General features: G+C 41.4%; 10 protein-coding genes across 10 annotated transcripts; 3 read left to right on the plus strand and 7 right to left on the minus strand.

The window, feature by feature from the left end:
* Window positions 1–17: 17 nt before the first annotated feature.
* On the minus strand, window positions 18–1,259 carry L201_001555 (uncharacterized protein; the record flags this gene model as incomplete). Its single annotated transcript, XM_066217344.1, has 5 exons — window positions 18–144; window positions 203–432; window positions 523–631; window positions 780–1,060; window positions 1,125–1,259. 5 exons carry the CDS (start codon window positions 1,257–1,259, stop codon window positions 18–20), a joined length of 882 nt encoding a protein of 293 aa, XP_066073441.1.
* Window positions 1,260–1,848: 589 nt separating this feature from the next.
* On the plus strand, window positions 1,849–3,025 carry L201_001556 (uncharacterized protein; the record flags this gene model as incomplete). Its single annotated transcript, XM_066217345.1, has 3 exons — window positions 1,849–1,889; window positions 1,992–2,158; window positions 2,238–3,025. The coding sequence occupies 3 exons, from the start codon at window positions 1,849–1,851 to the stop codon at window positions 3,023–3,025; spliced, it is 996 nt and encodes a 331-aa protein (XP_066073442.1).
* A 387-nt stretch (window positions 3,026–3,412) lies between these two features.
* Window positions 3,413–4,968, minus strand: L201_001557 (uncharacterized protein; the record flags this gene model as incomplete). The annotated part of the gene is made up of 2 exons (XM_066217346.1): window positions 3,413–4,354; window positions 4,414–4,968. 2 exons carry the CDS (start codon window positions 4,966–4,968, stop codon window positions 3,413–3,415), a joined length of 1,497 nt encoding a protein of 498 aa, XP_066073443.1.
* A 714-nt stretch (window positions 4,969–5,682) lies between these two features.
* On the minus strand, window positions 5,683–6,814 carry L201_001558 (uncharacterized protein; the record flags this gene model as incomplete). The annotated part of the gene is made up of 6 exons (XM_066217347.1): window positions 5,683–5,701; window positions 5,756–5,830; window positions 5,896–6,046; window positions 6,222–6,426; window positions 6,499–6,592; window positions 6,777–6,814. 6 exons carry the CDS (start codon window positions 6,812–6,814, stop codon window positions 5,683–5,685), a joined length of 582 nt encoding a protein of 193 aa, XP_066073444.1.
* A 930-nt stretch (window positions 6,815–7,744) lies between these two features.
* L201_001559 (uncharacterized protein) lies at window positions 7,745–9,921 on the minus strand (the record flags this gene model as incomplete). Its single annotated transcript, XM_066217348.1, has 5 exons — window positions 7,745–8,611; window positions 8,663–8,729; window positions 8,782–8,910; window positions 8,973–9,033; window positions 9,102–9,921. The coding sequence occupies 5 exons, from the start codon at window positions 9,919–9,921 to the stop codon at window positions 7,745–7,747; spliced, it is 1,944 nt and encodes a 647-aa protein (XP_066073445.1).
* A 3,337-nt stretch (window positions 9,922–13,258) lies between these two features.
* L201_001560 (uncharacterized protein) lies at window positions 13,259–15,205 on the plus strand (the record flags this gene model as incomplete). The annotated part of the gene is made up of 4 exons (XM_066217349.1): window positions 13,259–13,623; window positions 13,722–14,261; window positions 14,320–14,452; window positions 14,519–15,205. 4 exons carry the CDS (start codon window positions 13,259–13,261, stop codon window positions 15,203–15,205), a joined length of 1,725 nt encoding a protein of 574 aa, XP_066073446.1.
* A 599-nt stretch (window positions 15,206–15,804) lies between these two features.
* Window positions 15,805–18,306, plus strand: L201_001561 (uncharacterized protein; the record flags this gene model as incomplete). The annotated part of the gene is made up of 12 exons (XM_066217350.1): window positions 15,805–15,838; window positions 15,940–16,049; window positions 16,122–16,304; window positions 16,373–16,394; window positions 16,490–16,580; window positions 16,664–17,579; window positions 17,650–17,668; window positions 17,732–17,756; window positions 17,829–17,884; window positions 17,971–18,093; window positions 18,166–18,190; window positions 18,270–18,306. The coding sequence occupies 12 exons, from the start codon at window positions 15,805–15,807 to the stop codon at window positions 18,304–18,306; spliced, it is 1,641 nt and encodes a 546-aa protein (XP_066073447.1).
* Window positions 18,307–18,626: 320 nt separating this feature from the next.
* On the minus strand, window positions 18,627–19,676 carry L201_001562 (uncharacterized protein; the record flags this gene model as incomplete). Its single annotated transcript, XM_066217351.1, has 1 exon — window positions 18,627–19,676. One exon carries the CDS (start codon window positions 19,674–19,676, stop codon window positions 18,627–18,629), a length of 1,050 nt encoding a protein of 349 aa, XP_066073448.1.
* Window positions 19,677–20,220: 544 nt separating this feature from the next.
* On the minus strand, window positions 20,221–21,450 carry L201_001563 (uncharacterized protein; the record flags this gene model as incomplete). The annotated part of the gene is made up of 4 exons (XM_066217352.1): window positions 20,221–20,633; window positions 20,726–21,020; window positions 21,104–21,346; window positions 21,430–21,450. 4 exons carry the CDS (start codon window positions 21,448–21,450, stop codon window positions 20,221–20,223), a joined length of 972 nt encoding a protein of 323 aa, XP_066073449.1.
* Window positions 21,451–22,047: 597 nt separating this feature from the next.
* On the minus strand, window positions 22,048–23,936 carry L201_001564 (uncharacterized protein; the record flags this gene model as incomplete). Its single annotated transcript, XM_066217353.1, has 4 exons — window positions 22,048–22,660; window positions 22,712–22,806; window positions 22,870–23,839; window positions 23,908–23,936. 4 exons carry the CDS (start codon window positions 23,934–23,936, stop codon window positions 22,048–22,050), a joined length of 1,707 nt encoding a protein of 568 aa, XP_066073450.1.
* Window positions 23,937–26,014: the final 2,078 nt, after the last annotated feature.

The following is a 26,014-nucleotide window of genomic DNA, read 5'->3' on the forward strand; positions in this document are numbered from 1 at the left end:
AGTTGTTCATCACACAATTACTCGAATTTTCCCCAAACTTTCTCCCAAGCAACTCTGCCGCCTGTTTCGATGACGTCTCCGTGACAAGGAATGATTCGATCCCATTTGGCGGTAATGATTGGTTGTAATTCTCTCTTGATCAGACTAGCAGAGTGACGTCGTTAGCTTTTACGTTGATCATGGGCTTTAAAAAGTAACTCACTCTTTATCTTTTGTAATTTGGTTTGCCATGAGATCATGCACTTGTCCACCTGGACTCATGGACTTCCCTCCGCCAAGCCATTTGAACAATGTTGGAATTCCTCCAGCTCGGGAGAACTGTTCAGTTGGTGGAAGATTGAACAGCAAATCGGCTTGGATGAAGGTACCGGAAGGGTGATGAATAGCGGTTAATTCATGATTGACATGAGCAGACACTTGGTGTAAAGAAACCTGAATGAGGTAGTAATAGCGACATTAGCAAAGAGATGGGATTCGCGAAGTGGGTTGTTTAGTAGCGAGAGATAAGAATGGGATACTTGCTTCGGGCTCAAATCCGTACTTCTTGTTTTCACCATCGTCTTTAGGCCCAAAGATTCCTGCCCAAGATATGTTGGATTTCTTGTCTTTACATCTTTCTACTCCGATGGCTCTACAAAATTCACAAAATTAGTGCAGCTCAAATGGACTACCTTCGCTTCCACGACGACTCTCACCCCTCAACCCTCCGTCAACCCTGTCGAACAATCAAAAGTACCTCTACCTTTCCAGACTGGCCTTGAGGTAGATTATCCACTTACTGAGCATTAGGATAGTGGTCTACGTATTCTTGAATGTACATTGTGTGTTCACCATCTGGTGTGACGAGCCATTTGACTTCTCCTAAACCTTTGAGAGCTTCAATAGTAGCTTTAGTCAGCGGTGTTGAGGCGTAAACCAATACTTGAGATCCTGTAGAATCGGTTGACTGGGATGTTTGAGGAGCAGGTTGAATGCCACCTTCTGTCACAGAAGGTTTAGGTGGTCTAGGGATTCTAATTGCAGTACTTCTGCCTCCGATTGGCACAACACCGGCTCTGGTCTGCATAACGGAGACACGGGATCAGCATTCCTTCTTGATATCCCTGATGCGACTAGCGACTCACAAAAGGTACAGAGAAAGTCACAATATCGGGTGTAACTTGTCTGATGACTAATTCTTTGTCACGGTCATCAGTTGATGAGTTGACGAGGGAGTTGTAGCCTCCCAAAGCAGCAGCAGATGAAGGTGAAGTCGACATGGTTCTGATAGTGTTTTTGATAGTGTTTGCGTATACGCGAGTCGATCTCTGTGAAACAAGGATGAGAATGATGGGCACTGATAATATCTAGTTATACTTGTACAGTAAATAATGGATGAAGAGATAGGGGCATAACAAGTGATTGCAAAGATGGAATTTATATGTTACGATGAGTATGGTAACATGGTGGATGAAACCGGGAAACGACGTCATATTTGTCTCCTATCGTCATTTGCTATTTACGGTATAGCTTTATCTGTGTTTTCGATTGCGCAATGGAATAAGCATACACATGCATGCATGCCATCCTATAACTTATGTGTTCTGGCTGTGTTCTGATGGACAAGTATTTTTTAATAGCTGTTCTTGGTTGCTTTACGATAAAAACCATTTGTGAATCTGTCCCAGATTATAACAAGGAGGTGGAAATGTGACGCTCGGGACCAAACAGTCCAGGACAGTAAAAAAACATTTGACCGTTTAATTTCGCAATATTTTGCATAAAACATTCGATTACCGATAAACGCTTCAACTCTTCGATCTTCCCTCCCTTCATGCCCTCATGAAGCGAGGTATACATAGGATATAGATGTCTGGAGAGACTGCTTCACTGCAGGCGATACATTGCAAGTAAGTTGACAGTCTTTCCATCTTCTAGACCGTGATACCTTAACTATCTTACCCTGACTTGCGTATTAAATTGCCTATATCCACTAACTATGTCACAATCAGATGGGATTTCTGCTCTATGACCTTTATGTCTTTCGCAGAATGGGAAACCCACTTCATTGTTGAGCATATCTCGTATGCCCAGCCTATGGACATCAGTGGTAGGAGTCTAAAGAAGCGGAAAAAGATCGGACAATGGGAATTGACTGACTCGGAGCCTCGGCCAACTAGTGAGTTGAGCTTATCTGTCAATGTGATACAATGTTGCGAATTTTCGATTGCGTGATGCTGATCTCTATTGTCATATAGATCAGTTACCGTTGAATCTCAGTCCCTCTCAAACAACCGGAGGCGATATCACTACGACATCATTTACTCTATCTTTCCCTATACCACCATCTTTCCACTCCTTACCTGATCCACCTGCTTCAATACCAATGTACAATATTCTCCCTCATTGTACGTCTGAACATCAGACAGCTGCAAGTTATCCTTTTCCGGAAGGTATACAAGTTCAAGAGAATGATGCTGGCCTATATACAGACTTCTTACGGTCCCCATCGCCAGTATTAGGCGCAGGTGACCTAACATTTGGTTCTGGGTCAGGTTCGGGAAGTACACATTTTCCACCTCTTGGCCAGCGGAGGAAAACCCCACCTTTCACCCCTTCTCAACCATTGTCAAATTCACAGCCTTCCACCTCTTCTCTACGTACATCCGTCTCGACTCCAATGTCAATTCTAAGATTCGATAATTCCAACTATACACCTCCAATCACACAGCCGCATCCGTCCTTACCACTTTATACTTTTCCCTCTCAGCCATCCCCTATAATACAAACGACGCCTGAGCAAGCTCAGTCGAGCTCAGAATCTCCCTCTAGACAGAGGAACGATTCGATAAGCTCGCAGATCTCACCGCAGGGTCAATCGGCTAAACCTTTACGCTTCGGTGCTGCTTTAGGTGTTGCAGGAAGCGATTCACCTAGGAATTCCGTAAAGAAAGTGGAGAGCAGAAATACTAGTGTTGGATTCAACTGGGCAGGCGGGGGCCAGCTGAACAGTGGTATAGGACAAGCCGACAAACAGACAGGATGATGATATCAAGCGAAGCCAACATACTATGATCTGTCAATGTGGTCTTTCGACAAAAGCAGCTTAGTATCTCGAGCTTCCATCTCTGCAAAACCCCAAACAGTCGTCGGAAACATTTCAGAGCTAATGCCAGTCTATCAATAACTACGTTATTTGTCTTTGGCATTCATATATATATATATACATCATATTGCATACTGGACAGTTTTCATGTACACAAAGATAGAGATGAAATATGCTACATATGATTTGTTGGTCGAGGTTCTCATGATAAATAGACGTATAAATGTATCTCCAGGATACGTTGAGTCGTTAAATCGTTAAATTGGTACTATTCTCCTTTTCAGAAACCTCCTTCAATATACGAATGCTGAGCCAACAATGAACCAATTACCAATCTTTCACCTCAGCTTCGTATTTTGCTTGATCTTCTGAAGCCTTATCCTTTCTCTCCATCCTTTCTCTTTGTCGTTCGGCAAGTTCTTCAGCTACAACTTTTCTCGCTTTGAGGGTTTCTTCGTAAGCTTCTTGTTTCTTCCAATAATCAATTGCAGCAATTACTCTGGAATCCAGTGGTTTTGGCTGATCAGGATCGATTACAGAGGGGTTATCAGTCAGTTTGGGTGTTGTGAGTTTCGGAATCATGTCTGCTTCACCTGAAAGCAATTTTTCGCATTCGTTTGGTGAGAGTGTAGCGTTTTGTGTTGGTATTTCAGTAGGTGTTGATCCTGGCGAGGGAGTTGGTACAGGTATTGGTGTGGGCGGATCCGAAACCTCTAGAGTTGCAGCTTCTTTACCACCTTCACCTTTGGTTTTATCTTGATCTTCTGCTGTTTTCTTTTCTTTTTCTTCTTTTTCTTTCTCTAATACCTTCACCCAGCTAGAATCGTTCTGCAGCCAATCGTAAAAGCGATCTGCAAAATCAGCTCTTCTTCTTCTTTTCCCACCGAATTCTTCGTTGACTGGCGATCTACTCTTTTTAGCCATTCTCTTGATAGCTTGTCCTGCGATACTATCTTCTTTGGCTGTAGTCATCCATCTCCAAAGATCACTTTCGTTTACCCAAGTTTGACCTTCATGTTTCCAAACTTGATAATCGAGACCAAGCCATTCGCAGAATTCAGTAGCCGAGGTTGTTAAAGTAATATCGATTGGGGGAATACCAAAGTATGGTGAATGTCGAACGATGAGATGAGTAAGATGCAATGTGAATGATCTAGAAAGGGTACGAAGAACTCGGCCAAGAAGTAAACCGGTAGATGAATAAGAGGACATCATAAGATTGAATTCGAGGTTCTCGGGTGGTACAAATAGTGCATCAACTTGGTAAAACTAGATAAATATAGTTGCGTTAGATCTTTTCGCAACTCTCATTGAGTGATATCACTTACATGGTCGTCTCCAATATTGACTCCCTTGTCTCCACTTATAAGTTCACAAGGAATTTTAAAGCTGACTTCAGGACCTCTTCTTCTCCAAGCTGTTGCACCGATACATTCTCTCATCTTCCCACACAATTCTCTAAGGTCATCTACCTCTTTCCCTGAAAGCATTTTACCTGTACCGATGATTTGGATTTGTCCTCCATGATTTGATCTAGATAAATCGATAAGTGTACTTGCCGTACTACCAGCAGGTTTGATACCTAATTTCGCGATGACTTCTTCTAGCATGGGATCGGGCGTAGGTATATCTGTAGAAGACCTATGTATTTTGAGAATATCTTCTTTGGTTAAAGCAGTCCATTCTTCGTCTCCTCCCTGAACATGATCTGAATATCCAATCAGTACGTCAAGATCACCGTGATCAGTTTTCGATAAAAGGTTTCTGGGTGTTTCCATTTGTTTGAACAGGGCGGAAAGTGTGTTCAAGACATGATCCTTGAGTCGATCATACTGAGGTTGAGCTAAACGTTGAGCTGGTACACCAAAAGCGTTTCCACCCATTCTGAAGAGGATGTTATATTGATGATAATGTGAAGGCGTTCGAAGATTGGTTATAAGGTAACACCCAGAAGGAACTGTAAATGAGAGTAAGCTTGGAAACCTTGAAAAGGTGATGACGAAAATGATCTAGCTCACTATCAAAAAAGCCAGAGAAACCAAATCAATTGTTTCTCCTATTCGGGTCGAAATATCTTTCGTTGTTATAGGCGTTATGTGTCGTTAAGAAATGTAAAGAGAAACAAAATTAATACAAATGGATGGGAGATTACCTGAAAAGTGCAAGAAGAAAAGGGTATATATGTAACGATACAAGGAAAGAAAACAAAAAGATGCGAGAAGCAAGAATACAAAAAGAAAAGAAAATACATGAGGTTTCCGCGTTTTTTCGAATCGTTTTGATGGTAAAATGCGAGCTAGTGATGATATCAAGCTAGTATTACATCTCATAACTTGATATTTTGCTCATGATGTTCATCTAGGCGTATCACTCATCATGCTGTTTTATGTCAATGTAATCAATGCAAACTTTCCGGACAGTATCCTGCTACAATTTGCGTGATGTATGTATGAACATCTAAAAAGGGACCATTGGTTTGACGATATGATAAAACGGAAATAAGATAGAACAAATATCTCAACAACTATGCACAACGTTTCTCTTGTTCTATTCAACTGAAACCCTGCCGAATTCTCCTATTCTTCAACCTTTACCAATCATTGAGGCGGACGGAAACTGCAATTGCATTATTTAGCAGACATCACAATACCTACAATATTCATAACTTACCCAGGAGGCATTTGTCCGGGAGGGAATGGTAAACCTGCACCTGGGAACCCGGGTGGTCGGAAACCAGGTGGCATACTACATTGCGAGATCTAGATCAGTTGTACTGTACAACAGCTTAAAATTAAACTAAACAAGCTCACCCAGCGGGAGGAGGCATTCCAGGTGGAAGACCAGGAGCACCACCTGGGAAACCAGGCGGCATACCGGGTGGAAGACCAGGCATACCAGGAGGGAAACCGGGAGGTGGTCGAGCATATGCCATTGGTCGAGCAGCCATTGCTCCAGGAGCACCTATATTGGAATTTGGTGTTAGTAGATCTTCTGAAATGACATCGACACATGATCTTTTAGACAGCAGTTCTTCTGACGAAAGCTTTCCCCGCATGATTTTTCAGACCACAAACGCCTCGTTTACTCTTCGAATATAACCAGCAAGGTATGTAACATAAAATCATATGATACTCACCGGCACCCGAAGGCATTCCTCTTCCAGCAGGTACACCTTTTCCTGGTCCTGCTAACAAAGCTCCTTCATCCTTTTGTACTGGTGGTGGTCCTTCTACTGATACTGATACAATTGTTTCTCCTCTCAGAATCACAAGACCAAGGGTTCGTTTTTGTTGTACACTTGGTGCTGATTCTCCTGCTGGCGCATTCTTTGCTTTCTTTCCCTGCAAGAAAAACATATCATCAGTTTTACAAGAAATTAGACAACGTTTCAAGATTAAAACGTCTGGACATACCTTGACAGTTCTGAATTCTTCACATTCCGCAAGTACAAAGTTCATGTGTTTATCATATGCTAACATCTGACCAACTAAAGATCTACCATCGTTCCTGTTAGATGATTTTGCATTAGTATTGGAGCTTTTTGCGATTTTCACCATCCTGAAGCCCTCCTTCACCGTCGAGCTGCTTCATCTATCTTGCGATTTGTTGAGACACGATATACGTCTGAATGTCTGAATCCTGAATACCCTTATTCACCAAAATTTTTGATCTGTGAGCCAGGTTGACTTACAATGTTACCTTGAGACGATAGTGGACCAATGTCACCATTTTCGAGTGTTTGGCTTTTGGGGCTGTTGATACCATATTATTAGCTATTTCATGACCGAGAACAGGCAAACATGATGTAACTTACGAGGCTGTTATTAGTAACACGGGAATGGAGGTGCAATAGATGATCGTCAGCTGCCGACACTTTTACATCATTTTCACTTCTATTGATACCCCTCAACCTTCAATATAGCTGTCTTGCTGGCTGGGCATACTGTTTAGATACACAGCATCTTCCATCCATCTGATCTGATTATACACAGAAAGGCTTTCTAGCATCCATGATATAGCCTTCCATCTCGCAATTCTAGTATGGATGAAACTTAACTCACCATTTTTAATTGATTTCTTTCTGCTTTCCGTTTTCTAAGCTAGCTCCTGATTCTCCCTTAGATTTTTTCCCCTTATTCCAATATAGATCTGTCGGCCGTACCACTAGCTGATGATTATGATGTTAGACGATAAAGACAGAAGGATGCTATGTTTGGGATAATTTGAGGAAGAAGTATGTAATGTTATGATAAGATAATTCGAAACGCAACAAGACGAAGGAGAGTGATGAAAGCAGAAGAGTATGGCGGCATTCACCGGTAATATACCAATGTGGCACTTCCGTCGCTGGTCATATCACTGGGTATACCTTTGTACGAGTACTGTCGTTAGCAATGTTCGATACAGGTCATGCATGCATATGATTGTCATGATGCGATCTAGATTACAGGCGACATATGAGTACGTTGATGAGCTACTATGAGGTATCTATACTTGTATAAATTGACAATGTCAAGGAGGTGGTGAAATTGGTTGACTACAACTATTCATCCTTAGCGATTTTAAGGTTATGTCAGTTGTTAAAAGGTTGATTGTATGATTTATATAGGAGCTTCGAGCTGGTCAAATAGACATTTCATACACTTTCTGAGGAATTATCTAGATTCTTGATGGATAGCCATATGGAGGAGTATAATATGTAGGTTTATTGTTATATGGTGCACGCGAATCCGGACGAGGTCCGTTCAGTTGGGGATTTGGGTGATACTGGACGGCGGGAGGGGGCTTGGCTGTTGATGAAGTCAAAAAAGGTGAAACAGACGGTAATCTTCCATGTGTAGGATTGGTATTTCTATAGATGACCGATTTAGGAGGGACTATCAAAGGAGGAGGTTCATACCTAGGTAATCTTTTAGGCTGCTGTGTATTAGACTGTTCCCCGGGACGTTTTCCATGAGATTTGGACTCTTCCTTTGAAGAGGGTCTCTTCTCTCCGATGGGTGGGTGACTCGAGACCACAACGGTGCCGTCGGGAGCATACCCCTCGTACGTCTTGGGCGTAGGTACTACTTCAAGTGGGTAGAATGACTGAGAGAAGGTACGTTCGAGATCCGGTGAATCGCCGCTTTTGCGTCGTTGACCTTGAGTAGTCTGTTTTGCTTGCTGTGAACTGGAAGCTCTGGATCGTGCTACAGGGGGTGTTGATGATGGATGTTGACGTTTTGGTTTGACCGAATTGAGCTTTTCAAGATCAGCTTTAGCTTGAGCATAATCGAGTGCCTGAATCTGTCGAGAGATATCTCGGCGCAAGGGTGAATTCGCATCGCCAGTGACAGAAATGAGCTTTTGCGAGCCTTCAGAGAGAAGGGACGTCGTCGCGACAGGCCAACCTCCGCCACCACGTCCCCCACGAAGGGACGGTCGACTATTTGGTAGCCGTCTGAAGGTTATTCGTTCCGCTAAGACCCGTGCCGCTTTATGTCGGTTTTCTCGCACTATCGTATTAACTAGCTCTTCCCGCTTTATCTGAGAAAGGTTGTCAGATGACAGCTTTTAGCATAAGGGCGAATTACTCACTATGAAGTCCGAAGTAACGGTTGCCTTTTCGTGATCTCTCAGTCGCGATAAGTCACCGATTGTCGCTCTGCAAATAGCTTGGTCAGACTTGAGGATATGTGCGGACTTTTCATGCTTACTCGTTTCGAGCTTTGAGCCAAGACAACTGTAATTCTTTTCTCCGCTCCAGCTCTTCCCATAACATTAATAATTGCGGATGGGAATTCGATAAAAGCAATGATTCTTGCTTGTTGAGGTCCTCGATCGCCCTGAACCACGCGTTCATGTCAGATTGTGAATTTTCCAAATTGGCTGAAACGGGAACACTCACTCGTCGATCAGTCTGTGCCTTTCTTTTTGTCGAGCTACGGCCACAGGGTCATCCGGATCGACTGTCGTGACAAGAAAGATCGTGAGTATGCGGCGAGTGACCAGAAAAAAAGCATAAAGATCCGCTCACCTTCGCCCTTCTTGAGCCACTTTCTCTTTTTCCTTGGCATTCTTTTACGAGTATCCTCTTTGGTCTCTTCCAAGATAGCCTGACTTTTGAGCGGTCCTTCTTTGGTTGATAATTCGGCGTTTGCTACAACCTCCCCTGACAGATCTTCTTGGTCGGTCTGCTCAGTTTCATCTTCAGCTTTTCTCTTCGTGGCGAAGACTAGTCGAATGACGTTCTTTTTGGCGATCTCATCAATTGACTTCTTCTCTGGGGATATTGTCCTTTGTCGGGTGATGCGAGTACTGGCTGGGACTGTAGAGGTATGAGAAGAGTTCTGATCAAGTTTTGATGGTTCTTTATTTACAGGCTCGACATCTTGATGATGTGTGGGTTGAAAGTCTTCGTCTTCTATATCGTCCATGTCCACCTCGTCTTCACCCTCTTCTCCGAGTGATGCCTTGGCTTCCACCGGGGATTCATCTTCTGTACTAGCCTCTTCACCAAGCACCAGTCCGAGAGCAGCTTCGCGAGGAATCACATTGGCTTCATCGTGGAAGAGCGGTGATTGCTTTCTGTTCTTGAAGCTTGATATCGACCTTTTATCGGGAGACCGGTCTGCTAGGGATAATGAGCTGGACATGCTTCTTCTGGAACGAGTGATAATAGCTGCTGAGCGAGTTGGTGTGGTGGAATCGGGCGATGTTGACGAACTTTCTGGAACGCGTTCCGAATAGTTGATGGTAGTGCGAGTAGTGCGTTGAGGTCTTGAGGTATTGGATGAAGGCTCAGTGATAGGCGGCAGTACGCTTGACTGAGGTGAGAGTACCACTGAGGATGACATCTTTTGAGCTTTGTGTGATTCGCTTCACCTAATTTGAGGATATAAGCATTCGCATTTGTGCTAGAATGAGAGGTAAAGCCGGTGATTCATCGAGGGGCGGAAACCATAAAGGATGTAGCGAACAAGGCATGAGATCTTCACAAAGCGGGATACGTTAAAAGCATAACTCGATCTTGATAGCACACTGAAAGGAAAGGCCGAAGGGTAATGAAAGGTACTATGTAAAGATGAGATTGTCCTTTGACAATCCTAATCGACGATAAATATACAGACACAAAAACGAAATGAAAGGGATCAAGAAAGCGAAGCAGAGAGAGAGCCGCAGGGTCGGGATAACTGAAACGACAGAAGTAGAAAAAAGAAAAGCCAAGATGAACATGGGTGCCCCGCATTATAAGCTGATCTCACACCATTATGTAATCTTGTCAAAACCCATTTTTTGAAAAGTCAGACGCTATAGAGAGGATCAAGCAAATTACGTAGAAGGGGGATATAATGCAATGGTAGGCACACATATGTGGTAGAAAGGAGTCAATGCACCGAGCAAAAAAGGTAATCGAAACTGGACAAGTCGTGAAGGGCGTTAACAGGGGGTTGAAAACAAGTTGGACATGACCAACATCATGTTCATTAGGCTTCGCAGCGTCATGGAACAACGCAAAGGGCGAAGATGGTTCATCAAGTATGGCCAAATATGGCATATGGATGTCAAAGAGGTCTATGACAAGGAAATATAGTATGCGTACGTCCATGTATTTGTGCGTATATCACCAAATGAAGGTGACCGATAAAAAAATGGTAAAATAATTAGAAGGGTAAAGAGCAGGAAGAATGGTAAGTGGTAGCTCAGGGACCGATAGTGGGAATGGGTCGGAGCTGACCATTGAATTCAGGGTATTCCATAATATCATAAAAGCAAGAGTGTACTCTGTAACCGGGGAAAACAAGGGACTTGAGTTTGCAAAAAATTGCTGTAGTGATTAAGATGAAAAGGGGTGAACATGACAAGGAAAAAAATTGATCCTCCCAATAGGATTATTGATTAAAGCATTGATGACTAGGAAGTGAGATCATAGAGCTTGTAATTGATTGATAACGCAGAATCAAGTGAGACAGAGATTATGAAAAGATAACACAACGACCAACTAAAGGTAAAAATAGCGGTAAATGCCGAAATAGAAACACATATTAGAAAAAATAGGGACAAAGAAAAAAAAAACGAAGATCATCCGAAGTAAGTGGAGGTAAGAAATCAATCCTCATCAAGAGTAAACCGTGACACCGATTATGCCTCCAGTGTAGGAAGAAGCGGCAATAGGTGAACAATAACAAGGGAAGTGAAGATGGGATACAATGACTAGTATAATGCTCAGGTGATGATGTGCAGGTCGATGTATGATAAGAATTGAGGAGAAGCGAGAAAACGCGCAAGAAAGCTCATACGCACAAACCGGTCGAAGGAGGACAATGGGATACTGAATGAGATGATAATGATGAAAGGCAGAGAATAGCCCACTTTACTCACCTGTAGTTTTATTACTTTGATTATACGCAGAGTGATACCGGGTCTGGAAGCGAGTGATGGAGACTGCATGAGTGATAATGATCGTCAGCTTTTGTGTTAAATTCTTGTGTTCAGTGCAGCAGCAGAAAGCGATTCTTCATTGCACTGTGTGTCGCTCATGATGTTTCCTTGCTATTTTCGATCATGCATAACATGGACATTGTGTCAAGTTGGACCATCCACCGGCATGACTCAGATGTGAGACCGTATCGAGTAGAGGGAAGATAACATAAACTAAGGTGGAGAAGGCTTACCAGATTGCTTTGTGTTTTGAGATGTTGACAATTTGTTGACGCTATGTTTGCGATATCGATTAAATGTAGGTCATATATGCTATATGGATGAGCGAGCAAATATGCGTTGATCAATAGGGAGAGGATGTGATATGATATATGGTTGTGATGATAATGATAACGTTGTTAGTGGAATGGATAGTTGAATGAGAGATGAATGGTAATATGGTGAGCGGTTGTGTGTTGTATGTAGTGGTTTTAGCGGTAGTTTTAATGGAAAGGTACGGTTAAATTGAGATTCGGTTTGTACTGTACTCGTACTGTACGTAGTATTTACAATTGTATTTTTGGTTCACTCCAGTAAGGTAGTCCAAGTACATAGTACAATCGTAATACGTTACGGTAATACGCCCCGTGCAATCCTGCATTTATTCCTCCTGTATCGAATTGCCAGATTCAGGGTCAACATCATCTTTTTAGTCTTTTACCCTGAAGTGGAGGTGGTCCACACCCACTTTTGTAGCGTTTCGGAATGACAATCAGAAAAAGTACTAGACATATGTATCACACTCATGCATATACACCACGTCATTTTATCAGCAGATGAAACAGCCTGCATAGAACAATTCATATATCAAACTTTGTGTTGGAAAGCTATCCTAGTTTCACTTGACAGCATAGTGTAGTTGCTTCAGTCAGCAGCTAGGGGCATTGACAAGTAGAACGTAGAACATCTTTCAGTCCATATAATACCATCATCTGTAGGTTTTGATCGATCGCTAGCAAAATCACGACATGCTTTTCTACTTTCTACCAGTGCATACTTATATGAATTCCGATTGTTAGGTGTGATGTAGGCAGATTCCGCCTATGGCTCTAAGCATAGGAATTCACTGTTGTGAATATGGAGAGAACAAGGAGCATGTATGTTTGCTATCTGCTCAGGCAGGCCTCGTAAACCGTGATGTCCGTCCTGTATCAGCTGTTTTCGTTCGGCTGAATTATGAACACGACATTACCGGCGCACCTCCCATAACATTTAAAGCTATTACGGCAGTCAGATCTGCTGGTTTTTATGGCTCCAACAATGGAAATATGTGAGTGTGTAAGGGAAGCCAACCTATCACGAGTTGTTATTTGCGTTCATGCAACACAATCCAGCATATTATTCGCAATTTGCTCGTCGTCTAACAGCAATAGATCGCCTGATAGATGGTGTCGTCAGCAAGTATAGCAAATATGATAGGGAATTAAAGGGACGCCATCCCACATGGTTGTGATATTAGCGTGAATGATTAACAATGTAAAAATATCACGTGATCAACGTGATTTCATGTTCTCATTTGTCAGGATACATCATCATAACTTCCAAGAAACCACACGCGCCCCTTTGATTTTGCTGATTTATTTCTCATAACCATTATTCTGCTCTTCGACATATCACGATCTCGTCTATTCGTACCCATATCGATCAATACTGTTTCTCTCCCATCAGTGAGACGGAGCATTAGCTCCTCACAAGTCTCTTGTCCTTCATACAATGGTTCTTGACCCATTTTCGGCCGCGTCAAAACCGTTTATTCCTCCAGATTCGCTTCCTTCTCGTCCTCTACAATTCGCAGCTACGCTAGAAGAACACAATGGGTTATCTACACTTCAGAAATTGCCAAAGCCTAAGCTCTACAAAGACAGCATGCCAACGAACTTTCCGACACCTATATACAGCCATTCTAGAAAGACAAGTTCAGCCTCTATCACTACAACTTCACAGTTATCGACTTCACTCGACTTGCTGGGATTTGATAATGCCTTTGCTAGTAGAGCCCAAGAGGTGGGTAGTGACGAGTGGATGACAGACATCATATCTAAGTGTGTAGATGATGCGCAAGGTAATCTATCCATAACGTGAGTTCTTGACCATATCTCGTGCGCTGATCGGTAATTTCATTTGCCAGTAACATTATTGTTATGCAACTTCATACTGATACCACGTTTTGTCTTAGTGGACTTGGTCTTACATCGCTATCAACAAAGATATCAGATCTTCGTGATCTAGTGACTCTCCCTAATACATCCTCTCCTAAACCTCGTCTCTCGCACGGCCCTCAATCACCCTTGAGGAACCCTCGTTATCCCACCAACTTATCGCTCTCTCCGGGTACAAATCCCTTCTCAGCGAATGGTAGATCATTCACAAGATCTAGCTCTGCCCCAGCTACATCGTCTATGTTCAACAATTTCAACCATTCTTACAACCGAACGCCAAGTGGCCTTGGTGCTATAGTGCAGTCTCCTAATTCACCAACCACGACCGAAGCGAGTGAAGATGCCAATGAACAAAGTCCCTTTGTGACTCCCATCGGCAGAAGAGCTCTTTTGGCTAGTCCAAGCCTACCTACACCACCATATTCAGGTTTGGGCTCACCTTCGCCTGGAGAAAGTCGCAAAAGGTCTTTTGGAAGAAGTAAAACCGGAGCTGTCCATCTCAATCAGGGGAAAGCAATGGATATAGCTATATTCGCTGGGCAAAATTGCTTAACAAGGTAAATCCTTCTTAATTTTCTCGACAGAATCGGACACTGATGCCTTAGGTTTGACCAGTCTACCTTCCGCTTTGTTCGAAGTCTCGAACCTCACGGTGCTAAGTCTGCGAGGTAATAAATTGACCGCATTACCTGCTGCTGTTGGGGAGTTAAGGCATCTAAAGGAACTGAACATAGGTACAAATCATTTAGTATGTGTTTTCACTGGTATATTCTTATCATTGCTATATCGTGCTAATCTCACTCCCGATATCAAGACTGATCTACCTTCTACCATACTGAATCTCAACTTGGACACCTTTACCGCCTCTTCCAATAATTTTCCAAAACGTCAATCGTCTGACGAGAGATTCTCAGAGCTTAAACGAAATTACGACCACCCTGTACCACGATTGACGACAATTTGTATGAATAAGCTACTATCACCTCGACCACCCAATGATCTACCTCCTTTACTAGACATGTATGAATGGGATTTCCCCCAAAAAGGTATTCCACATGCCCTTATCGACCCAGAAACTATGCACGACATAATACCTAGTTATTCGGTAAATGATCTGAAACGAGTTTTACAAGCATTAAGGAGTGCTAGTACCAAATATAAAAACCTTAGAAGATCAGGTGGTAGTAGGTCTCTCGATACCTCATTTGACCCCTTCCCAAGATCACATAAACCACTTCAGCCGGACGATGCATCTCTCAATCCTTATTATTATCCTTGTCCATCCCCACGTCATTTAGAAATTGAAACAGGAGGAACTAATGATCGACCAAGTAGACATATCTTCTTACATCCAGCTGAAGAAAGGATAGAGTGGAGGGAAATTTGCGATACAAAAGATTTACCTATAAAATGGATGGGATGTTCACCTGGTTGTTTAGATTTCTTGGATAAAGAAGTAGAAGATACGGATGATGAGATTTGGTCTATTGATAGTGATTAGTTTATTAGATCATAGTCTGTAATTCAAGGTTGTATTGTATGCATTAATGATTAAATCTCTTTTGAGAAGTAGGACAATCCCGGTGAAGGACGGTAATAAGCGCAAGCTACAATCTGTTTAAACGTTATCTTTCGGGAATTGTTATGGTTTCAGGGTAAAAACCGTCGCCAATTTCAATTCTAAATTATCAGTTTTTCCAAAACATCGATATCATTCCGAATAGCCAACCCATGATAAAGCCATAATTTATTTATAGCAGACCCACTATCTAGACCCACTTTTACTTGAGTCGCAACGGTTGAAGATGAATCATCAATATGCATACTGCTTTGTATTCCAAGAATCGTTAATCTTTGAGGGACAGGAAGATAGATATTGAAAGCTTTTTTATCGCCGATTACTGGTCACTTGACCAACAGTTCCCCATAATCTTTATTCATCATCGCTAGATCACCCAACCATTATCTACGGCCATCAAAGCATTATTCAAGCAGAAAGTTACAGCCTGTGTGTATCTGATCGGTCGACTGGGAGAATTTCGACAAAACATTTAGCTTTTAATATCATTTCAGCGCGAAAGGACAAGGATAGGATGGACAATGACTACAGAAACAGGCGCTATAGTATATAAGGGTGAGTAAAAGTTGTACCAGCCTTGACAGATTAAGATATTGTGTTCATTTGACGTTGAAATCTTTTTCTGCTTTTCTGACTCAATATCGTTCCATATTTAGCTTTTGCGCCAACAATCAAGATGATGATATGTATAGGTTTCGGGATGGTCTTGACTAAGAGAATGGGTTTTAAACCGGTAAATGCGAAGGGTGTTAGTATATTGAGTTTGGTGAGTATATAGTGGTTTTGATGCTTGATCCACATACATGTGTTATCCAAATTACTAATATTATCTCTGTAGAACATATCCCTACCTTTTTTGATATTTAGCTCGATGGTATCTAGTTTTACACCTGATAATATCAAAGCTTTTGGACCTCTGTTACTAATCGCTGTAATCTATCAATTGATTGGATTGGTATTTGCATTCATCACCAGAGAGCTATTTTATGTACCAAAGGATTTTCATTACGGTATTTTAGTTGTGAGTTTACAAGTTTTGGAGTAAAATCAGATAACCCCAATCAGATGCTGATCATTGCACGGATTCAGATGGGAATTCTATCAAATTGGGGTAAGTTTGTTAGACTGATAGACCGATATGACAATCCTCATCATAGTCGTGGTCTTATCACCTGGCCAATCGCTAACATCAATTTATGCTCCTAGGTAACGTTCCAACTGCTGTAGTTCAAACGATGGCAAAAGGTGCACCTTTCAACCCTGATACTGATGTAGATTTGGGTGTTGCTTATATTGCGTAAGTTTATGATGCTTCTCATGCTACATGGAAATTGATTTCTCGTAACCGTCTTACTGTAATTGACATACAATCTCAAATAGCGTCTTCATTCTTGTCATCAATGTTGCCCTTTTCCCGCTTGGTTTACACAAAGTCTGCGCTTGGGATTTTCGAGAAGAACATTTAAGTCAACCGGATCAATTGCCAATTCGTCAAAGATGGCTTAAACGGATGCAAAAGCTTAGAAAGATATTCCGTCGATCAAAGCTGAAAGCAGATGATGAAGAAAAGGCAGAACAAGTATACCAAAGAAAGGATGGTTTCCGTACCACTAATCTACCAACATCAACCGCGACAGGCTCCAGTAGTACAGGTACCCAATCTTCAACTGAATATGGTGGAAGTACTGGAAGAAGTGAAAAGAATTTCGATCATGATGAAGCTGAAAATGAAGATAAATTTGGTTCGGATTTGACGTATAGAGCAAGAAACACGAACCAAGCACAAGGAGAAGCCATATCAAGGAAAAAATCTAGAGCATCTTCATTTCATTCCATGATGGAGACAACTCGACCTATCCCGCCCACAGCTCCATTTGAGGCGAGTGGTATAGCTGAACCCTGTAAAGACCACAGCTCATCAAACAATAATGAACTCAATAATTATCACCATCCAATTGAACCTGAACCATTGTCCAACACACCTAAAAAATCATTAACTTCAAGAATCTGGAAAATTCTCGAGCCTTTTTTCAGTCCCTTCTTACTAGCTATTATAGCTGGAGTTGTATGTTCAGTGATTCAACCTATTAAAGCATTATTCGTGAATGTGGATGGATGGTCTGTAACAAGAATACCAAATGCACCGAATGATGAACCACCACTATCATTCATAATGGATACAGCTACTTTCTTAGGTGCTGTTTGTGTGCCCGGTGCTTTGGTCCTATTAGGCGCAAGTTTTGGTAGATTGAAATTCCCAAAAAATTGGAATGATACTCCGTTTGGTGCCATCATCGTCAGTATAGTTGTCCTGCTTCTCCTTGGCCTAAAGTCTTCCAAATTGACCATTGATTTACTGTGCACAGGCTATGACTGTTTTCAAGAGTGAGTTATTCTGACCTAAGATATACCATTTTGAGGCTTCGAGCTGATTATATCGGGGTTTAGTGATCATCATCCCAGTTATCGGAGTGTAAGTTATTACATGAGCTTGTCCCAACGGTAATGTTGTATTGTACTCACAAGAAGGTTCTATAAACCATAGCTTCCTCGTTGAAGCACTAAGGGACAATACTAGTCTATACCCCAGAGAAGACAAGAGTAAGTTCAATAGTCCCACTCAGTCAGTCCCTTCCATATGGATTGTAGAGGTGCACATGGCTGACCTTACATTACAAAACAAATAGTGCGGACCTTTGTGGCAATTCTATTGAGTGGTACGCCTTCATCAACTAATCAGCTGGTCATCACACAATTATACAATCCCGAAGGAACTGCAGATACTTTGGCCGCTTTCTTAGCACTGCAGTGTGAGTTGAAATCTCCCCGTGGATCCCTGGACAAATTATAAAAGCTAATACCATAACCATCGTATTTTTTAGATCTCATGATGCCTATCTTATCGACGTAAGCTGGTTACTAGTGCTATCATATTGGAATTTGTTCTTTCTTCCTGATTTGCTAACCCAGTTGCTCTCGCTCGCAGTGCGCTTGCCGCTATTGCGCTTTATGTTGTAAAGTAATAATATGTATTTGACAAGAACCAAAGAGATTAAGAGGACCTGTGAGGACCTGTGCTTATCATAGTATGATTAACCTGGACGTTGGAAAGCTGGGAGGATTGAATTTCAAGGAGTCGGAATGTAGTCACGGAATAGATAAATAGATTTGTATAATTATCGAAACTTTGCATGTACAATTCAATCTCAACAACGGCATAATTATAAAGAATAATCATCGTATCACATTTCATTAAAGATACATACAGGCTTATCGGTATCTCTCGACGTCCCAAGTGGATATACAGTAATCTAAATTCCTTACATAGTATAAATGTGTCTTCTCATCGTCTTTTAACCTTTCCTCTCTCCAGTCTCTTCAGCCAGATTTTATAATCATCAGCTTGTGTATAAAGATGGTCTGGAGGTTGTTCCAGTTTCGAATTGCCAGAAGCTTGAGATTTCTCCTTGATATGTCTCACTTCTTCGCCTTCGTTTGCAAACTGTCGTCCTGCGTGGACATCGGTTTCTCTAATGGCAGATCTTGCGGCAAAGTCGCGAATGACAGGATCCTTGGCTTTTGAATTGTAGCTATCTTCTATATCCTTACTGCAATCTTTCTCGTTCTTACAATAAATTTGCGAGATAGATTCCATATTTTGAATCTCAGAAGCTTCATCATAATAGCTTGAAAAATCTTGAGTTCTTTGATGATCATAATCAAATGCATGTAGATGATTCCTTGTTCTTCTCGAGACCGTGTCTGGTATATCTTGATGATATGCTGTTCTTCTATTTCCCTTCTTCCCATATTCATCTTCCGAATTTCTTCCTCCATCATACTTGGTTCCTCTTCTCGCTTGAATCAGAAATTCTTGTTTCTTCCTTTCAAATTCTCTTTCTTCCCATCGTTGAATACCTTCACCACTGAATGGTTCTTGAGCATCGTCTTCTTCTTCCTCTAACTCTTCTTCCCTGAACGGACTAACATTTCTTGAAGGTGGATCTTCATCTAATTCAAACATTCCTTTTCTCTCTTCAAATTGTTCTTGTTCTTGTTTTTCCTCTTTTCCGTCGATATTTGCCCATGAGATAGATCTATCTTGTTGCTTATGTTGAGATTTAGGTTTATCATTACCCCAACTTTCTTCGATTGAACCTAATTGAGCTCTTTTTGATCTACCGCCCAGTCTAGGTATCAACATCCTTTCTTTCGCTAATGCTCTATCATATGCTTGAGTAGGTATAAATTTAGGTTGTCTCCATCCTTTCTCAAATCCTTCAGTTGGTAGTGGACTGTATTTCTCTTCATCCCTAGAAAGCACATTGAAGATGTTTACCATGTTTTGATCTTCAGTAGTACCAGATAATCGCATCGAGTTCGCCTTATTCATCTTAATGGGAACCGGTAAAGGAGGTTGGTGATTTGAGAGGAAAGGGTATTTCGAGTTGGATCTATATCTGAGTATTGGTTGGTCAAAATGGGCTTAGTATGGCGGTCGTTTTGTCTCTCGAGAGCTGGACAACCTCGTATATGTTGATGTTGTTCTGAATAGGAAAGAATATCAGTGTTGCTTCAAGTTTTCTTTGTGAGTCAGGGCCTCTTTGAGCGAACAGTAAGATCAGTTTGATCGGGAAGCAGGGATCACAGATTCTTGCCAAGTTCGAACAGCACACCAACGAATCAGCCAGATGCCAAGACTTAGAAATACTGGAGAATGAGCAGAATCGAGAGGAAAAGCAAGGAAGGAGACCTCCATTTCAGCTGTTCATTTGTGTAGCTGCGACTTACGTGCACGGTCCAGCTTTTTAAGCTTCAGTATAACGAGTGGAGGACTGAAGGAGATAAATATCAAATCCATTTACACGACATATCAACGATCTTATACATACTTTTGACTATGGCGCATCCCCAATCTTTCTAGGTCGCGATACCTACTAATCAATCTTTCTGGCCCATCTTTTACCTACACCCGAACCACCAGTAGTGGCACCTAAATCAACAGCAGAGAATTTTTCTGGTGATTGATTATTGAGTGAACCTTTTTCTTCTGCACTATATCTTCTATTTGGTAATCTTGTGTCATCAACAGTATGAGTATTATTCCAGTAAAAGATCATTTGTAAAGCTAAAACAGCATTCAGAATAGCTGCACCTGCGAAACCCCAAAATATTAAAGGATCATTGACTTCTTGTTTTGTTGTGAATAATCTTGCTAAACACCCTAATAAAGCATTAAATACTGCAAATGCACTTAAATTACCAGTTGATTTGTTTGAATGATTTGATAAGATTTGTGGAGCTTTCGAAATTAATGATAATGGTAATGTTGCAGCTTGGAGTAAAGCGACTGACAATTATCAAACAGACCCGTTAGCCTCGACTTATTTCCTATCAAGAGAATGGAGTTTCTTGGCTGGGTAGGCAAGATGTCGAACTCACGCATCGAAGGAGGACAAAGATTTTCGGACCAAAGTACAATACCAGAAACAAAAGTAATGACTAAACCGGTGATGACTTTACTTAAACTACCTGATGAATTCGACTTTTGTTTACCAGTCAATGGACCACCTAAACCACTTGAGGATGCACCTTTTGGTGCAGAGAAGAATAGAATCAATAAAGTGATTATAACATTTTGAATTGTCAAGAAGAAATTTTCTCCATAAGTTGAAAATGGGAATTTGTTTCTCGATGAATAAGCTAAATTGATAGCGTAAGAAGCAGTCTCCAAGATCTGTAGTATAGGAAAATCAGTCTAATCCTTTAAGGAGATCCATAGCGATGACAATTGAGCAATAGATAGACAAGAACACGTACATAAGCAGAAAGTGATAGACCTCTTGCAGAACCTGAACCGACGATTTTCAAGATTTGTGGTATTTTGACTATACTACCACCCAATACAATACCTAATCCTAAACCTTTTGATAAAGCGTATTTCAAACATTCTACATTTGTTATATCGAAATTATACACTAAAACATCATAACATTGTTCCCCTATCAGTGCTTCTGCTGGTTGACGTAGGAAAGATGGTATATTATGAGTGATTGATGTCACCTAGATAACGGAAGACGCTGATCAGTAGATTGACTTGGTCATCCACATTAGGTGTTCAACTTTGAAGTGGTGATATGACTTACAGCTGAATGTAAAGCTGACATGGTGGTCGAAGATGACGGTTTCGCAAGTTGCTCGATAGTGAGATTTATGGGTGCCAGTGTGCTTGCGATCGAAGCGATGCAGAAAATATATATATTTAAGCGGAAGAAAGGTATGCAAAAGCCCTTTGTTATAATCCTCACATAATTATAATATGGATACCGAGTGATTGATAATCTCCACTCGTCGCGCTGGATGCAAATGTCAAGACAGGTTGAATCTCGTTAGGTTTGATTCCGTTCAGCAACAGTCCTAGCATGTATTATTGCATTTCTTCCATCTGTAAAACGTACATATTATCGTATATCATATATGGAAAACAACTCTCAATCTACCTATAAGTGTCAAAAACAAAGAATCACAGAAAGCATGTATATCTACAAATAATCGGCAAGGAGGGGTGAAATTATCGGAGACCTGTCCATTATTAGGTAAAGAAACCAATTCAGAATATTATATCAAAAAGCTACGAAGAAATACAACTCAATTAATCGTACAAAAATAGATCTACAACGTCTAGATTCATTAAAACTTCAACAAAAGATTACTTAGATTTTCATCTGCAAACATACAGATCTTCTTACTTTACAGGTTACATCTTACCATCTCATTCCTCCATCGAGTTCTTCTCTTCCTCCAGCAAGTAAAGCACTCATACTCATCTGTAATTCAGCTTGACTGTCCTTTCTAACTGTCTTATCTCTGTGTCTCCCCCTTAGATCGGAAATAGACAAGTTCATTGAAAGGGGTGAATGCATGTCACCACCTTCAGTATTTTCCCTATCAAAGCTTGCTGACGATGAAACAGATTCACTTGATCGTCGGAGATTGTTAATGGAAGAGGTGGATGCTGTGTTAGGCGATGGCTCGAATGACATCAAAACGTCGTGTGCTGTACCGTGGATATGGTTGTTTCCATTAACGGTGTTTTCCCAACTCTTAGTGTCGATTGTCATATGGTCGAAAGAAAATGGTTTTTCAGGCTCAGGTGAAGGTCTCATTACCTCTAAATTGTGAGCCCCACTTAAATCAAAGTTGGGTTGTTGAACCATTTGGTTTGCAGTCAAGGCATCGTTACTCATCCAAAACAGGGATGATTGATTGTCCGTAATCGGAGGCGGCTGAATAGCAGGATTGACACCGTAGCTCATCAACATTGCTTCGAGCTGAGCGATTCTACCGGATTGTAAATCGGTGACATGTTTAAGATCACTAGATTGCCAGATCAGTTATGGCCATTTTCCTATGTCAGGGGTTACTCACCGAATATATTGGACACTTTGGCTCAGGATTCTCCCTTTACATTGAACCGCATCTTTTTGCGCTTTAGTAGTTGTAGATCCAGCACGTTTGGTTTTCTGCACATCCATACACAATATCAGCAAAAGCACAAGACTCCACTAAGTAATCGGCAAGCTTACCTTCTTTTTACCGGTCAAAGGTTTGGTTTCTTCTTCCTCTTCATCTTCAATAACTTCATCGTTATCAGGTAAGTTGTACATGGGAGGTAACAGCTGACTAAGCTCTTCAATCTTGGCGTTGATATGCTCTCTCCTTCGTTTCTCCACTTGGTTATGACACTCTCTTCTACGTTGTTTCTTGTAAGACTCTTCAGTCAAAGCCTGTAGAGGCTTAGCTGGAGTGACTGGACTATCGATTATAGCTTCATCTATGGTTTCACCAAAACTTCCAAGACTGCCAGGAATCATAGAAGGAACACTCCCACTACCCCAAGAGATGGAATCTACTTCAGGTCTTGGGATCGATATACCAAAAGTGCCATTAAGACCGAAATCTGGCGGAGAGATTGAGTCGGTTTGTTCCCCCTCTACGTGAGTATCTAATCCAATACCTAACCCCATTGGTTTTCCACCATTTTGACTAGTTGCTCTACCTTGAGCAGGTCCAGAGAAAGATTGAGCTCGTCCGGGCATCGTTGATCTACCTCTTGGTTGAATGGAACCGGGAGGGGGTCTAGCGTCATTCATTGACTTTCGAGCTGTTCGCGAGCGAGACGAAGGGGCTTTGCCAACTTGAGATGAGCGGGTAGAGGACAGTGAGCGAGATCGTTCATCTGCGTCTTCATTTATGCCAAAATTTATCGGTGGTTCTGGATTATCATGTGTGCCAAACTTCATCGCTGTGAACATAGCCGAAGGATGGAATCGATCGGCACTAGTTGACAGGGGTGAATTCATACTGTAGTCGAATGTATGAGTCTGGGTTGGTAAGGATGAAGAGAAGGAATAAGGAGAAGTCATATTCATGGGCATTTGATGGGGACTTCCAGACATTAACGAAGCGAGAAAGTTGGTTTCGACCGTCATGGAGCCATCTGAAAACGGTCGGTGCATTGCTGGTCTGTTATTATTGTTATCTATTCCGGGGATGCTAATAAGATTATTATTTTGTGAGCGGGATCAAGAGAGATATGCTATTTTGAAGAGAGCACAACTCACTTGAATCCCTCCGTCTTTACTGTAGTCATCTTATCTGTGTGAATTTGGGTGGATCTGTGGTATAGCAATAAACATAGACAGGATTATGAAGTCCAAAAAAAGGACCGGAGATGACCGATATGGAGATGAGAAGAGAAGAAGAGAAGTAGAAAGATCAGCTTCCTATTTATCTATTTATGATCTTCGCACAACGATGTACGGGCTTGCCTTTCGGCAATATTGAGGGCAGGAGGTGAGATATTCAAAAATTGGGTAAACCCAGGAGGCGAGTATAACCATGCCTGCCGGGTTGTATACTTGAAACGACTCGCGAGGAAATGTTATAATCAAGATCAACCGGGTTCATCGGCGACTTCGATCAACGTGTATGACAAAGTGCTTGATGTTGACGGAGGGGTAAAACAAAGGACAAAGCTCCAATAGACCGGAGTGAAGACGATGATGGTATGAAGATGTGTTGGCCACTCACCCTGATGAATAGACAATTAACACAATTCCTTTGAGCTAAAATTTCTATTCAAACGTGTTTAAATCTCTGATTGATGGATATTACCCTGTAATTGGAGACTAAGCGTTGTATAATCTTGTTCTCTGTCCTCAAAATCTATGAGATGTATTATTTATTCGAGTGTACGAGAGTGATATCGCTAAGTGTTGATCGAGATATTGATAAGTCGAGAATGAACGTGTAATGAATGGTTGACGATGATTAATAAGGTTGAGATGAAATTTTGTTTTGGTGACGATGGCGATAAAAGTACAAGCTACGGTATGGACGATGGTACAGCTTTGGGTTGATTGATTTACAGTAATTATTGTTTTTCTCTTTGACGCGGGGAAAAAGGAGTATCTTGTGAGAGTGGGAAATGCGTCTACGCTAAAATTGGTTATTTTGGCCCCGGTCTGTGAGTCTCTTTTACGATTCAGGATAATAACAATGAACAAGGCAAAAAAGGATTACGAAGATGTTTTACGAGAAAGATGATGTTTAAGAGAGATAACGGGAAGGAAGGCGAGAAAAGAGATGCTGTTACTAATATAATTGCAGTACAAAAGAAGAGGGAATCTTTTACAAGAGTTAGGTAGACAGATGGATTGTCGTTTCTCTGATATGATACATGAGAACTGAAAACTTTGGGGATAAAGACAGAGAAAGCGAGAGACACACAGAATTAAATAATCGTAAAACGTCCCTTTCAACCCCGCACTCATTAAACCGATCAACAATCGGGGTCTCCTACCCTTAACACCATCTCAAAACTTTCCTTTTTTATGCAAAACCGAAGTACCCCGTCTTTTCCCCAAAATAGCTTAGCGTAATTCGTTTTGAGCCCCCTTGATACCCCGTATTTTCTCCAACACTTTTTGTATGTCTCTCCTTGCTTACCGAAGTGTTGAACCAATCCTTTAAAAACAGATTAAACACTCCTTTGTAACTTTGTAACTGATTACATACACTACTGTAATTTAAAATTTACCCTGATCCTGTAATCATCTCCTTTTCATCTTTTTCCGAATCAAAGTCAAAAATTAGAAATCGTTTGTATCCAAATAACCACTTCGGGTTATATTAATTCTTATCCCATACAAGAAACAAGGATACATCGGCCGGACCATCAATCATAACATTTCCCATAATTCAGGCATAATCGTTTACACGGTATGATGCCCTCTTGTTTCACTTTTTATGTATGATGTTGAGATCAATCATGCACCATCAAATCAGCTTTGTTCGCTTTGTAATCGCACATGTCCGTCAATCAATCTGCTCCTGGCTTGGATCGTTGAGCGAACAAAGCGTCGTCACTTTAAAATGTTAATCCTTTACGGGCAGATACCAGTAACTCGAACGGCATGTGTAAAAACCTCATTCTTCTCCTATTTGTTCGGGCTAGAGGCATAGGCAATAGAAAAATAACTGTAACAAGCATTTTCTTTTCTGCTTCGTCATCTTGATCCTTGAAAAGCATGGTGAAGAGAAAAAGATGATTGATGACGTGAATTTAGCGCCCATTCCAACGGATACAAAGTTAATGGTGGCGTACTAGTACATTCATTGCCCTGTCCAACTAGATTCATCGTACCTTTTTTGCTATTCCAGAACAAC

The sequence above is a fragment of the Kwoniella dendrophila genome, chromosome 2 (assembly GCF_036810415.1).
Source record: "Kwoniella dendrophila CBS 6074 chromosome 2, complete sequence".
Classification (NCBI taxonomy): Eukaryota; Fungi; Basidiomycota; class Tremellomycetes; order Tremellales; family Cryptococcaceae; genus Kwoniella; species Kwoniella dendrophila.